The sequence below is a fragment of the Somniosus microcephalus genome, chromosome 6 (genome assembly GCF_052327205.1).
Source record: "Somniosus microcephalus isolate GS21.2 chromosome 6, FLI_Smic_1.0, whole genome shotgun sequence".
NCBI classification, from domain to species: Eukaryota; Metazoa; Chordata; class Chondrichthyes; order Squaliformes; family Somniosidae; genus Somniosus; species Somniosus microcephalus.
This window is the reverse complement of record NC_140992.1, coordinates 19,307,670-19,323,462: the sequence shown is the minus strand read 5'-3', so window position 1 is coordinate 19,323,462 and position 15,793 is coordinate 19,307,670. Positions and strand designations below refer to the sequence as shown.

The 15,793-nt window shown below is 44.8% G+C and overlaps 1 protein-coding gene across 8 annotated transcripts in view; it reads left to right on the top strand.

The window, feature by feature from the left end:
- Positions 1 to 15,793, top strand: part of LOC147115504 (mediator of RNA polymerase II transcription subunit 12-like protein) — a 637,745-nt gene that overhangs the window by 167,597 nt on the left and 454,355 nt on the right. For 7 of the 8 annotated variants that reach the window (XM_085989804.1, XM_085989802.1, XM_085989799.1 and 4 more), the window contains 4 exons: positions 31 to 157; positions 1,301 to 1,533; positions 9,707 to 9,811; positions 14,571 to 14,753. In XM_085989804.1, coding sequence (XP_085845930.1) covers positions 31 to 157; positions 1,301 to 1,533; positions 9,707 to 9,811; positions 14,571 to 14,753 — 648 coding nt within the window. The remainder of the gene's footprint in view (positions 1 to 30; positions 158 to 1,300; positions 1,534 to 9,706; positions 9,812 to 14,570; positions 14,754 to 15,793) is intronic. The other variant, XM_085989800.1, reaches the window with a different exon arrangement.

The window sequence follows — 15,793 nt, the reverse complement described above, 5'->3', positions numbered from 1 at the left end:
ATTCTGTTGCTAATGTCTTTTTCTTTGTAGCGATGTGGAGAGTCAGAAGTCTTGGATGAAAAGGAGTCGATTTCCTCTGTGTCACTTACCGGCTCAAGCCTTCCTGTTTTTCAAAACATCCTCCTTAGGTTTCTGGACACTCAAGCTCCTGTATTAAGTATGTATTAGTTCCGCCCCCCCCCCCCCCCCCCTCATTCCTGTTGGTCTCCCTGTGCCGCATGCTATCTGCCGCTTAGAGAAGGGGGCAATTTTCACCCAACATGCGCCAATGCTGTCCTGAAACAGAGTGCTGGAGAAGTGGAATATCCTGGGTTGACTCTTCCTCGATGCAGGCAAACACCTACGCCTGGAATTTCTACAGGGTTCTCTGGTGCGAGATTGCCGGAAGCCCTGGAGAAATGGAATTTAAAAAAATAAAAAAATCCCTAGCCATTTACCCCATTTCTCCATTGTTTCTGCTGAAGTTCTTGGAGTTTGGGAATGCCCATTGGAAATTCAGGGCCCTGGTCTCCCCTGCGCAAGCACCCCTGGACAGCAGGACCAGGAATTTAACACGGAGATGAATCATGACTGTGATCTTCGCTTTCCACTATTCTGTAACACGTTGTGTTGGTGCTTCAATGCTCCGCGCAATCGTGCTGGAAAAAATACCACTTAAAATAAATGTTTCTTGCGAATTAGTTTCAGGAACATCAGTATCTTCAACTCTTATCAGAGAGCGCGCCAAGTTTCTCCTCACTCAGATGCTCTTCGTTCTCTCATCTTTTAAATAATGAAGAACGAGTCTACACTGGGTATTACAGAAGTAACTGATTTAAAGGGCGTTGTATGCTTAGTTTGAACATTCGGAAGGAGGTGAAGAAAATCCATTTCCTTCAGGAAATCAGCATTATACATACCGAAAGCAAAATACTGCGGAAGCTGGAAATCTGAAAATGCTGGAAACGCATTTTCCAACCTGAAAGGTCATCGACCTGAAACATTGACTCTGTTTCTCTCTCCACAGGTGCTGCCTGACTGGCTGAGTGTTTCAGCATTTTCTGTTTTTATTTCCAGCATCCGCAGTATTTTGCATTTGTTAAACTGTTCTGGCGGGGTGTAAGCGGAGTTCCAAAAGTACAGAGGATTTCACGCTGAGAAAGTGACTAATTTGTGTAATAATTTGTGAGATTCAAGTTTGATGTATGTGGATTATATTGTTGAACTTTACATAAGGTTGAGTACAGATCTGCTCTTGAGTATTGTAGGAAGAGTTTTGGGTATTCACACTCTTTTTTTTGTGTGTGCGTATATGTACTAGCTGATCTTAATAATGAAAATGAGAAAGCAGAGTTTGTGAATCTAGTGCTGCTGTTTTGTGAATTCATCCGCCACGATGTCTTCTCGCACGATGCGTACATGTGCACGCTCATATCCCGTGGAGACCTCACGTCCGTCACCACTGCAGCACGGCCTCGATCGCCAACTGCAGACAATTCAGAGGAACACTACTCAAAGGAGCACGATGACAACCATCATGGTGTTAAGCTGGAGGTAAGGTATTGCTCATTGAAGATGTCTGGGGGGGGAGGGTGGGGCGGGGCGGGGTAGGAGTAGTGACATTAACACAACCATTTTAAAAAATAACTTTCCGATTTGGTTGTACTCTTGCTGCCTTTTCCTGTATTTACTACTCTCTCACCCAGTTTGTCATAGTCATAAAGTCGTAACGGCACAGAATGAGGCCATTCGGCCCATCAAGTCCATGCCGGCTCTCTGCAGAGCAATCCAGTCAGTCCCATTCCCCCACTCTATCCCCGTAGCCCTGCAAGTTTATTTCCCTCAAATGCCTATCCAGTCTCCCTTGAAAACATTGCGTGTCTCTGTTTCCGCCACTTCCGTCGGCAGCGAGTTCCAGGTCCTCACCACTCGCTGCGTAAAAAGTTTCCCCTCAGATCCCTCCCTGTATCTCTTGCCCCAAAACCTTAAATCTGTGTCCACTAGCCCTTGTACCATCAACTAGTGGGAACAACCTTTCCCTGTCTAGCCTATCCAAACCCGTCATAATCTTGTACACCTCTAACAAATCACCCCTCAACCTCCTTTGCTCGAATGAAAACAAATCCAGCTTCTCCAACCTGCCCTTGTAGCTAAGATCCCCCATCCCCGGAACGTTTCTGGTAAATCTCCTCTGCACCCTCTCAAGGGCCTTCACATCCTTCCTAAAGTGTGGTGACCAGAACTGGACGCCATACTTCAGTTGTGGCCTAACCGGCGTTGTATAAAGGTTCAGCATAACTTCTCTACTTTTTGTACTCAATACTTCTATTTATGAAGCCCAAGATTGTCTTCCCTTTTGTTTGATTTGGTCTGTGTAGTTCAGCTAGGTCCTATCAGATGAATGGCTGGAGGTGAGTCAGCAATTCAATTGAGGAGGGAGGCTAAATTTAACCATGGCATGATTTAGCAGGCCGGACAGCAGTGATGATCGTATAATAAGAGTAGTGCGAGTACCCTGATGATTTGTACCTTCAGGCCCTACGAATATTTTGTTTGGCAACAGATTATCAGGAAATAAACTTGACACATTCCATATAAGTTTTTGGTGGAAATCTCTATGGTGGGTAATGTTCAGGAGAGTAAACCTTGGTGTGCCTTGGGACTTGATTTGGGTGGTTATGATGTGTAGCAGCATGAGCACATGCTTCTTCTCCTTGATTCCCTCATCAGTCTCTGTCCCTTTTCTAACTGGTCCACTGGACACACAAGCTGTGCCTCCGCTCTCGCTCTCGCTCTCTGTGGTTCTTCCCCCTTCCCTAAACCCACATTGGGTGACTGCCAACGTATTTTTACCGGGAGGTTGATCAGTGTTCAAAAATGAGAAGGACCACAGAGATGACGATCCTTCTTATGGGCTTCAGAGATGCACATTTGATCATTTGTGTGTACGTGCACCAACAAGCCGGAAGATTTCCACAGTTTCCTGTCTGCCTATGTCAATGTGGGAAGGAGGGGAGTGGTACTCCACTAACGAGATCGAAGGGGTTTTGATTAAGGGACCTGTAGATGGGACTGTTGCGATAAATCTACTCCATGAATTTTGTTTTCTAAAAAGCCGCTGTTGATTGGAAGTTACCAGAAATCCGAGCCACAGTCCCTAACTTGGTTAACATTTAGGGCTGTGTAAATATCTCTTCGTTCAGGAGGTTTTAATTTTTTTTGAAGTCCGTATGAATGATTTATATCACGCTGGTCTGCGGAAGACTGGGGTACCTTCAAGTTGTTTTTGGTTCTGAGTCATGTGGATAACTACCCAGGTATGTCCTATGTCCAAAAAGCAGGTCAAATCTAACCTGGACCGTTAGCCGCCTATCCGTCTCCTCCCAATCATCAGGGAATTCCTGAAAGAAGTCATCAGTAATGTCATCTGATAACACCTACTCCCCAGCAACCTATTTGCCTGTGCTCTGTTTGGGTTCAGTTCGAGTCATATCTGATCCATGGGAAGATGGCTCTGATTGTTGGAAGCTCATCCTCGCAGACCCAGGACGTCCCTGCCGGAGTTTCCCGCAGCATCCTTTAACCGACCATCTTTGGCTGCTTCATCAATCACCTTCTCCTTGTCAGGAGCAGGGCTGTTCTAAGGTTAGGAGTGGGCTGTTTGCTTACAATTCTGCAGGGTTCAGCTCCATTCACAGCTCTTCTGTCAATAATGCAGTCGCTCCAGTGGGACCGGGACAACCTCCAGTGGGACCTGGACCACCTCCAGACTTGAACTGGCAAATGGCAGATAATATTCCTGCCACATAAGTGCCAAGCAATGACCACCCACCAAGAGAGGGTGGATCACCTCCCACTGACCTTCAGCAGCACCACCATCACTGAATCTCCCAGCATCAACATGCTGGGAGGGGGGTTCATGAATAACCAGAAGTTTATCTGGACCAGCCATGGTCCAGAACCGTGGCTACAAGAGCAGTGTGGAGGCTGGGTACTCTGTGCTGTGTGGTTCACCACTAACTCTTCAAAGTCTCTCCACCGTCTACAAGGCTTAAGTCAGCAGCGTGATGGAATGGTTGCCTGGATGGGTGCAGCTGAATCGACACTCGAGAAGCTTGACAGCATTCAGGACAAAGCAGTTTTCTTGAGTCGTGCCCCTGCCGGTGAAGTCGGTATTCATCCCCTCCAATGTGGCTGTACTGTGTACTATCTACAGGATTACTGAAGCAACTCACCAAGGTTTCTTTGAATTCTAGCCCTGTGACCCCTACTAACGAGATGGACAAGAGCCTCAACATCATGGGAACACCATCACCTCCAAATTACGCTCCAAATCGCATGCATCCTGACTTGGATAAATATTGCTGTTCCTTTATTGTTAAAGTCCTAGAATTCCCTATCATCACTGCAAGGACTACAGTGGCACAAGGAGAAGGCCCACCGCCCTACATTCTAGGGGATGGACAGTAAATCGGCCTTGCTCCCTTCGCTCACATCCTGAAAACAAATGTAAAAAAACAATAACCTGTTAGTACAGTGCTGTGTGATGGCACACATTCCTGTCGTCTAGCTTTCTTACTTTACTGGATCATGTAGAACGGTGGAGGAAGGTGGTTCGTTCATTGTTCAGACAGCAAGACTAGGAAAATTGCTTCGACATATCAACTGAACATCTTTCCTATTTGAATTGGCTCCTTATTTTTTCATGACTTTAACAAATCATGAAGGCTAGTTGCTAAAATAAATGAAAGAATCGGCTAGATTTTTGACGTGGTACAAAGTTACTGGGTTTTTATGCTATATGTAAAAATCAAATATCAAGACATTACAGAACTAGTCTGTCTTTTCTACATTTGCTGTCAAAACCTTTGATGCCACAAATTGGATGGGGAAAAATCAAATTTGCAAGATTAACATTTTTTTGTTGAATATAGTCTATATAATTTAGGCAGACAATTCAGTGACAAAGTGCTGAATTGTCAGACTTCCGTCTTTCGGATAAACACACATGACTACCTCATTTGAAAAAGAGCAGAGGAGTTCTCCTGGTGTCTTGGCCAACATTTAGCCAACACCAAAGAGATCCCACACTTGGCTGGATTTTGCCAATGGGGAGCTTTTGGAGGCGGGACTCCCACTTGTCGGGTTTCAGTCCCGCCTCCATCAACTTCTGGCCAACCCACGCTATTTTCCCTCGATTGACCTCGTTAAGCCCGCCCAGCGGGTTTAGCAGGCCAATTAAGGGAAAGCTGGTTAAAGAGAGCGTCAACGTATGACGCTTCATCTGTCAAATTTTTGACAGCTGAATTGTCATCGTTTGACAGCTCTGTGACAGCTGTCAAACACTGACATTCTCTGTAGTTTGATGAGTTCTTGAATTCAAGACCTCATCGAACCTCTTACTTTTGCAGAAATTAGATGGTTGCTGCATTGGAGAATGCAACGGCCATCTGACATCTCTGCCGCGGAGGTGCGAGACTCTCCGCCTACCCACCGATTTAAGCCTGCAGGAAGAAACAAAGGGAAGTACACTTTTTCTAACACTTTGCACTTACCTCAGATACTCACCTCTCCACACTTGCACCCATCACTCACTTCCACAGCACACTTTTGGACCCCCGCAGACCCACTACTCGCCTCGGTGACCTTGGCGGGTTTCGGAGCCTTCGGGAAGCCCGCACTTGTGTGGGCAAAATGGGGATAATCGTATTTTCTGCCTGTTAACTACCTGTCAACAGGCAGTTAATTGGCTTTATTGACTTCCCGCCTCCAAGGAGACGGGACCCGGCGCGGGACGGCTACCCGCCTCCTGGCAAGAGGGCATGGAGGCGGGTTGCGGGTTGGGCACCCACCCCCAAATTCTGCCATTTTCCCGGCAGTCCCGCCTCCATACCCACCTCCGCAGGGCTGGCAAAATCTAGCCCTTGGAGTACCGTGCACGGTTCTGGTCTCCACCTTTATGAAAAGGATAAAGAGGCACTGGAGAAAGTGCAAAAAAGATTCACAAGGATGATTCCAGAATTGAGAGGTTAAAACTATCAGGAAAGATTGAACAGACTGGGGCTAATTTCTCTAGAAAAGAGAAGGCCGAGAAGTGACGTGATAGAGATCTTTAAGATTATGAAAGGGTTTGATGGGGTAGACATAGAGAAGATGTTTTCACTTGTGGAGGCATCCAAAATTAGAGGTCATAAATATAAGATATTCACTAATAAATCCATTAGGGAATTCAAGAGAAACGTCTTTACCCAGAGAGCGGTGAGAATGTGGAACTCGCTACCACAGGGAGTGGTTGAGGCAAATAGCAAAGATGCATTTAAGGGGAAGCTAGATAAGCACACGAGGGAGAAAGGAATAGAAGGATATGCTGATAAGGTGAGATGAAGAGGGGTGGGAGGAGGCTCGTGTGGAGCATAAACGCCACATAGACTAGTTGGGCCAAATGGCCTGTTTTTCTGCTGTAGACTTGATATTATCTCACTACTGTTGTGGGATCTTGATGTACGTAATTTATCTGCTGCATTTGCCTACAGAACATTGAAAAGAAAAAGAGACTTGCATGTATTTTAGTGTCTTTTGTGACCTCGGGATGTCACAAAGCACTTTACAGTCAATGAAGCACTTTTTGAAGTGTGGTCACTGTTGTAATGTAGGAAACACGGCAGCCAGTTTGCGCACAGCAAGGTCCCACAAACAGCAATGAGATAATGACCAGATTATCTGTTTTTAGTAATGTTGGTTGAGGGATAAACATTAACCAGGACACTGGAGATAACACCCCTGCTCTTTGTCTAATAGTGTCATTGGATATTTTACACCCACCTGAGAGGTCAGATGGGGCCTCGGTTTAATGTCCCATCCGAAAGACGGCACCTCCGACAGGGCAGCACTCCCTCAGCACTGCACTGGGAGTGTCAACCTAGATTTTTGCGCTCAAGCCTCTGGGTTGGGACTTGAACCCACAACCTTCTGAATCGGAGGAGAGAGTGCTGCCCACTGAGCCACAGCGGACATCATAACTACACATGACTACAATTCAAAAGTAATTAATTGGCTGCAAAGCACTTTTGGGGAAGTGTTGAGAACAAAAAAAAAAAGTCCATTATAAAAGATGTAATAGCAGAGCACTTGGGAAACAGTGACCGGATCGGACAAAGTCAACACGGATTTACAAAAGGTAAATCGTGCTTGACTAATCTACTGGAATTTTTTGAGGATGTAACTGGTAGAATAGATAAGGGAGAACCAGTGGATGTGGTGTATTTAGACTTTCAGAAGGCTTTCGATAAGGTCCCGCATAAGAGATTAGCGCGTAAAGCTAAGGCACATGGGATTGGGGGCAAGGTACGGGATTGGGGGCAAGGTACTGTCTTGGATAGAGAACTGGTTGGCAGACAAGCAAAGAGTTGGAATAAACAGGTCTTTTTCCGAGTGGCAGGCAGTGACTAGTGGGGTACTGCAGGGATCGGTGCTAGGACCCCAGCTATTCACAACATATATAAATGATCTAAACGAGGGAACTAGATGTAATATCTCCAAGCTTGCAGATGACACAAAGCTGGGTGGGCGTGTGTGCTGTGAGGAGGATGCAGAGAAACTCCAGTATGATTTGGACAGGTTGGGTGATTGGGCAGATTCATAGCAGATGCAGTGTAACGTGGATAAATGCGAGGTTATCCACTTTGGTGGCAAAAACAGGAAGGTAGATTAATCTGAACGGCAATAGATTGGGAAAAGGGGAAGTGCAACGAGACCTGGGTGTCCTTGTGCACCAGTCGCTGAAGGTAAGCATGCAGGTGCAGCAGGCAGTTAAGAAGGCAAATGGTATGTTGGCCTTCGTAGGGAGAGTATTCGCGTACAGGAGCAAGGATGTCTTGCTGCAGTTGTACAGGGCCTTGGTGAGACCACACCTTGAGTATTGTGTGCAGTTTTGGTCGCCTTATCTGAGGAAGAATGTTCTTGCCATGAAGGGAGTGCAGCGAAGATTCACCAGACTGATGCATGGGATGGCAGGAATGATGTATGAAGAGAGATTGGGTCGATTGGGCTTGTATTCGCTAGAGTTTAGAAGAATGAGAGGGGATCTCATTGAAACTTATAAAATTCTAACAGGACTAGACAGACTAGATGCAGGAAGGATGTTCCCGATGGCGGGGGGAGTCCAGAACCAGGGGTCTAAGGATAAGGGGCAAGCCATTTAGGACTGATGAGGAATTTCTTCACCCAGAGAGTGGTGAACCTGTGGAATTCTCTACCACAGAAGGCAGTTGAGGCCAACTTATTAAATATATTCAAGAAGGAGTTAGATATATTTCTTAAGGCTAAAGGGATCAAGGGATATGGGGAGAAGGCAGGGACAGGGTACTGAATTTGGATGATCAGCCATGATCTCATTAAATGGCAGAACAGGCTCGAAGGGCCGAATGGCCTACTCCTGCTACTATCTTCTATGTTTCTCTGAAAGGTGCTGTATCAATCCAAGCTCTTTTTCTTTCAATAACTTGTCCATTATATTAAATTCACCTAAATGACGAACTTCATATAAATGGAAACAGGTTTTTAAAAATTCGTTTATGGGATGTGGGCGCCGCTGGCAAGACCAGCATTTATTGCCCATCCCTAGTTGCCCTCGAGAAGGTGGTGGTGAGCCACCTTCTTGAACCGCTGCAGTCCGTGTGGTGAAGGTACTCCCACAGTGCTGTTAGGGAGGGAGTTCCAGGATTTTGACCCAGCGACGATGAAGGATCGGCCGAGATACTTCCAAGTCAGGGTGGTGTGTGACTTGGAGGGGAACCTGGAGTTCTCAGATTTAATTCAACTGAGCCAAAAGGCATTGCTCACAGGCTCTGATCACAGGTAACTTCTGATCAATAAGGGCCTTTATTGAAAACAAAACTTCTGTTGGAGGAATAGAGTGCTGTCTTGATAATCATTCCCTTACTAAATACTCAAATCACGAATGTTCAACTGCACTGTTAAAGGCGATTATATCTGGGTCGCAGCTCAGTTTATGTTATCAGCACAGCAAGCCTGGTTTGTTTTTACAAGCTAACTTTTTTTTAATATGTTGGTCATGCAGCGTGTGAATACATGGCAGAAATTTCAAAATCACACTTCTTTTCAGAGAATTAGTGGGTGTTTTCTTGCACCAGCCTAATTTTGGCCGGGCGTGCTACATATTGTATTATCATGAATGAATCATTTGCCACAGTAGCAGTCAAATTGTATGTTTTCTGGGAAAAAAATTCTTGCGCAAGTTGTACGATAGCATTTCTATTCTTGATGCTTCAGGAAAAAATATAAAATCTACGCCTACTGTTTTTAAAAAAAAAAAAAAAAAACATTTTCTTTTGCTGAGTGAAGATTTGATATAAATCTGTCTTGTACAGCTTGTAATAATTTTAAGACATCTTCAAAACATTGTGTGGCAGTACTGCCAGAAAAGCGACATGCTTTTCTCCGATTCTGTTCAGTATTTATGAACTTTTTTCAGAAAAAATGTACACCGCAGAGAATCAATCCAGATCATGTGTGTGAAAGGGAAATGAAGCAGAGAATGTGTAATATAATAATCCCCCCCCCCCCCCTCCCCAGTGTGCTATGTTTGTAACGTAGCGACCTTTTTGAGGCAGCGGGAGTTAAAACCAGCGCTGCCGACACACATTGCTTTTGCGAGTGGATCTTTTGACTGTGTGAGGTGTGAACAGATGTAATATTCTAATTTTAGGATCAGGGACTTGGAGAGCACATGGACATGGATTCAGGACCCGCGAATCTATTTGATGAAGTGGACAAGAACGACTTCAAAGCAGACTTTGGACCCGAGTTTGCAGTAGGTTGAAAACCCTTGCTGAGAAACTCCCTGCCTCGTCCCCGCCTCGCCTCCCCTCCCTCCCCCTGCCCAGTTGTTTGAAGGGTGAGATAGTGAGATGGGGTGATCACGATCAGTGCGAAGTACATGGTATCTATTTCGGGGTATCTCTCTCTATTGCAGGAAGTATTCTGCAGCTGCCGAGAAGAAAAATAAAAAGCTTATAATGGGCCTGAAAGAGAACTGAGCAATACCATTGCCGCGCAGAAGGAACAGGCCCACCTCTTGGCATTAGTTGATTTACTGAGAATATGGAGGGATGATGCATTTAGGGATGGGCAATAAATGCTGACCTTGCTAGCGACGCCCACATCCCAGGAACGAATAAAAAATAAATGCGAATGCATGACGCAAATAACTTAACCCTGGGGTTGACAAAAGAGAACTAAAACATTAAGCTGTGTTGGAGTTCTTCCCCCTGCCAAAGAATACTATAGTTTTCCGACTGCTAATTATGTTCTGCATGGAATTTACCTGCAAACTTTCTCTCAATGTTTCTTTAAAATGTAATTCCTAAACCTATTAGCTAGCCACTGCAGCAGTTGGAGTTTTCAATGAAGTGAGTTATCTTCAAATTTAAAAGTATGCACCTTAGTAGAACCTGCGGCAGCGAATTTATTTAACGTGAAGTCAACCCAATTGAAAGCAGAACCACGTTCATAGGATCTGAAACTGTGCACGGTGGAACTCTGGCTTTTGCAACAGGGCGCGACAATGAGGAAAGTTCCTTGTATTCAGACTTTAATATAGCTGTAGCCGTTCAATAACACTGGGCCGGATTTTGTTGTCGGTGACGAGGACACGAATGGTGCCCAGCCGCCCATTGTACTTCCACTTGCCCACAGCCCCTCTCGATGGGGTTTTCCACTAGAACTTGCGGTGATTCCAAACCACTTTGGAGCAGTGCCCTCTACAGGGGATCTGGGACCTGAGTCGACAACAACAACAGCTTGTATTTATATAACGCCTTTAGCGTAGTAAAACATCCCAAGGCGCTGCACAGGAGTATTTTAAAACAAAAACATTTGACACCGAACCACATGAGGCTAAATTAGGGCAGGTGACCAAAAGCTTGGTCAAAGAGGTAGGTTTTAAGGAGCGTCTTAAAGGAAGAAAGAGAGGTCATAGAGTCATTGAGTCATACAGCACAGAAAGAGGCCCATCATGTCTGCGCTGGCCATCAAGCCCTGTCTATTCTAATCCCATTTTCCAGCACTTGGTCCGTAGCCTTGTATGCTATGGCGTTTCAAGTGCTCATCTAAATGCTGCTTGAATGTTGAGGGTTCCTGCCTCTACCACCCTTTCAGGCAGTGAGTTCCAGATTCCAACCACCCTCTGGGTGAAAATGTTTTTCCTCAAATCCCCTCTAAACCTCCTGCCCCTTACCTTGAAACTATGCCCCCTGGTTATTGACCCCTCTACTAAGGGGAAAAGTTCATTTCTATCTAGGCCCCTCATAATTTTATACACCTCAATCAGGACCCCCCTCCGCCTTCTCTGCTCTAAGGAAAACAACCCCAGCCTGTCCAGTCTCTCTTCATAGCTGAAGCGCTCCAGCCCAGGTAACATCCTGGTGAATCTCCTCTGCACCCTTTCCAATGCAATCACATCCCTCCTATAGTGTGGCGACCAGAACTGCGCACAGTATTCCAGCTGTGGCCTAACTAGCGATTTGTACAGCTCCATCATAACCTCCCTGCTCTTATATTCTATGCCTCGGCTAATGAAGGCAAGTATCCCATATGCCTTTTTAACCACCTTATCTACCTGTCCTGCTGCCTTCAGGGATCTATGTACATGCACACCAAGGTCCCTCTGATCCTCTAACAAGGCGGAGAGGTCTAGGCAGGGAATTCCAGAGCTTAGGGCCCAGGCAACAAGAAGGCAGGGCCTCCAATGGTTGAGCGATTATAATCGGGGATGCTCGAGGGGGCAGAATTAGCGGAGCGCAGATATCTCGGGGTGGGGGTTGGTTTGTGGTGCTGAAGGAGGTTACAGGGATGGGGAGGGGGCCGAGGCCATTGAGGGATTTGAAAACCAGGATGAGAATTTTGAAATCGAGGTGCTGCTTAACTGGGAGCCAGTGTAGGTCAGCGAGCACGGGTGACGGGCGAACGGGACTTGGTGCGAGTTAGGACACGGGCAGCCAAGTTTTGGATGACCTCCAGCAACTGTGTACCTACTTAACCAATCAGATTGAAACATTGTTAACGAGGAGTGCAGAGTCTGAAACGAAGTGTAAGTTTGAATATTTAATTCAGTGTTAAATCAGGTACAGAGAGTGAAATAGAGTGAGAAATGAAAAATGGGATTAAGAGAGAGTTTAAAAAGAACATTTAATTAAAATAAAAAATCTCCAACAATAATTAAATTCTGAAGGAATGAGACGTCACACTTGTAAAAGTTAATTTTCAGCGCCAGAGGGGCTGTTTGCTAGTAACTAAGACGTTGGTACACCTTTTTTAAAAAAAAAAAAAAAAAAAAAAAAAAAAAAAAAATTCTTACACTGGAATGGGCAAGCCCTAACTTTTTTTTAGAGTTGGTGGGCATTCCTCATGTAAGTATAGCAGCTTCATGCCGTTCTAAGTGTTTCAATGGCGAGTCTCGGCGAGATACCGGTGTAGCGAAGCTTCCAGAGGAGACGGGCAACTCGGGCAGCAACTTCCTGATTTCCGCGTTTGTGCGGCTGCTGGACGTTTGCTGTCCGGTTTACACTTTAATAACGATGAGTGCTGATAGCCTCACCGTTAGTTCTACATCACAATCCGTGCCATTAAGTGTCTCGGTAGAGGGAAGAAAAGTACCTGCTGAACGCAGGTGACTTGCATTCTGAAACATTCTTCTTGTGCAAGGTATAGCAGCCTTGCTGAATGTTAATCAGTCTGGCCGCCTTTTTTTGGTCTGGGAATGGGGCTGTTTAGAGTTATAGGTTTTATTGGCCTTTTATTATCCGCTAATTATTTTGTAGAAGAGCTATGGTTTTTTTTGTTGTTGGCCTAATCTAATTGTTATCCAGGCTGTCCCTGTGGTGGTCCTGGGCCACTCCGGGTAGAGGCCCACGTATCGTAGGAGTGCAGGCGGTTCGGGAGTGCCCCTGGGATCACATGGGCCAGCCCAACGAATGAAAGAAGGGGGATCCCCATTCATGCTTATGGGAATTCCGTATGTTCAGAAACCCTGTAAGTATGAATGGGAATACCCCCAAAAATACACCTAGACATCAAATAAATACATTTTTAAAAATCACATTTAAAATTAATTAAAATGCCATTTAATTAAATATTTAAAACAAAAATTTAAGTTTTTGAAAAATAAAATTACATGTTTTAAAGGGGCTAAAAATAAACGTACCTTATTTCACAGGTTTTTAAATGTATAAATTATTGATAGAATTTTATTTTTCTGTTTTTTAAAACTCTTACGCTGGTAAAAGCAGGCCTTACGCAGGCGTAAGAATTTCACGGGCATTCACTGGGCAGAATAGCCCAACTCGCCACCCGCGGAGACCCTTTTCCCAGGGATGCAGATCATCTATCAAGAAAATTCTTGACAGATTGCAGGTTCCGGCTTCTCGCGCATGCGCAGCGCACGCCTAAACCCGGAACTTGCACGGCCCCCACGGACGCGTACGCACCTCATAGGGGCCGCAAATTACGGCCCAATATATATAACGTGTAGTATATTAAAATAATATATATATTTATATTATATTATGTGTGTATATATATTTATACATGTTTGTGTGTGTGTATATACATATACATTAATGTATAATCTTGAAATAAAAGCTGGTATCGGTGAAAGTAACAACAAAGCTATCAGATTGTCTTTAAAACCCAACGGGTTCCCTAATGTCCCTTGGGGAAGGAAACCTGCTGCCTATACCTGGTTTGGCCTGTATGTGTCTCCAGTATCTCACCAAGCCACTAAGTGATATCAAAACTGCTATCAGAAGGCCACCTTCTTGGGGCAACTAGGGATGGGCAATAAATGCCATCTTTGCCGGTGATGCCTAATTCCCAAGAACAAATTAAAAAAAAAAAAAAAAAAGCCTGGCAGAGCTGAGGTCAAGGACTTTGCCCTGTGGAGGATCAGGAACATTGAACCCAGTTCCGTGAGCAGTGTGTTGGGGTGACTACATGTGGCTTTGTCGAGGGCATATTTTAAGTTTTGCTCAACCAATGTTTATTATTCAAATGATCCAAGCAATAGGCACAAAGTGGAATTATTGCTGTCAGTCGTCTATAAAGTCTGATGTAACATATGTGAAAATGCATCCTTTGTGTTGGAGTTTAGAAGAATAAGAGGTGACATGATTGAAACGTATAAGATCCTGAGGGGTCTGGACAGGGTGGATGTGGAGAGGATGTTTCCTCTTGTGGGAGAATCTAGAACTAGGGGTCACTGTTTAAAAATAAGGGGTCACCCAATTAAGACAGCGATGAAGAGAGAGTCTTTGGAACTCTCTTCCTCAGAGGGCGGTGGAAGCAGAGTCTTTGAATATTTTTAAGGCAGAGGTAGATAGATTCTTGGTAAGCAAGGGGTGAAAAGTTACCGGGGGTAGGCGGGAATGTGGAGTAATCGGATCAGCCATGATCTTATTGAATGGCGGAGCAGGCTCGAAGGGTCGAGTGGCCTACTCCTGCTCCTAATTCGTATGTACTTGTATTTTAGATCTTTAAAAATCCCTAATTTCCTTGTTCAACTGTTCTATTTATAGATTTTCTCTCCAATGCCTGGGGATTCTTTGACCTGTGAGCAGACTGCAAACCTTTCTTTAGAACAAAGTGCCACAAAAGATGAAAAGCCAATCAGGAAAGAGAAGCAGCGAGAACTGATCTTCCCATGCACTTACGAGCACCCTCGACACCTGCAATATGCCACCCACTTTCCCATCCCCCAGGTAAGGAGCAGCGGTTGAAACGTGCAAGGAAAATGTCAGTCAGAGTAATGTTTCCAATGGCGGATGAGGATCGGACAACCAGAAGTTTTATATACAAGTCTGTTTCACTGTATTGCTTTGAGAATTGGAGTGGCTGGCTGGATTGGTTAGGTTGATTGTGTGTCGGTTCAATGCGCCAAGTTTGCTTTTATATACAGAACCTAATTATTATTCTGAAAGAAAATTTGACCGTGTCTTTTGTGTGCCTCTTAAAAGGGTAATCTTTTTCAGTGGGTGTTTATATGTACAGGCCTAATGAATGATTTGTTCATATCAAGTGTGTCTCTTAATATGGATTCAAGTGTATTTTAAAAAAGCAACTTGGCTCCACAAAAACATCCCCAAGTTTGTGCTCAAGATATCCCAACTACTGCAACTAAAGTTTACCAGTGGCCAACCGCGTGGCTCGAAACTGAGTTTTAAGAGTGAGATGTTTGAGAAACTGAGCTTGTTTCAAATGCTCCTTGAAAGGGGGCAACCAAGCCCCTTTAAAACATTGTTGACAAAAGTGTGCAGTAATCATCAGCGATTATAGCTTCGATGGAAGAGCCTCGGACACCCGACAACAACAACAGGGTAAAGGTTGGTTACGCTGTTTTACCGGAGTTTCTAACGACTCTTCTGTCGCCGCATATTATGGCGGGCGATTGGGGAAAACCCTCACACCCGTTAGGTTTTCAAAATAATGATTCTAAAACTCTTGTACTTGCGTATCGGAAATAATAGTGTTTAAATGGGGGTTGTACCCGGTAAATGACCATTATTGTTGGCTGCTACATTTGTTTTATTTTTCTGTACCAACCAGCATGGTTGGGAGGGGAGGGAAAGTACCTTTTTTTGCATTTGTTTTGCAACCGGTCTGCTGCGTTGAACTATATACTTACTGAATGCATCACAGAATTGTCTATTTCCAGATTCTGCTATCTAAAGGATGTCTAATTGCTTGAGATTGGTCAGCAGAGGCCTGGTTTGTTGAGATAGAGGCCTCATTTGTAATTGTG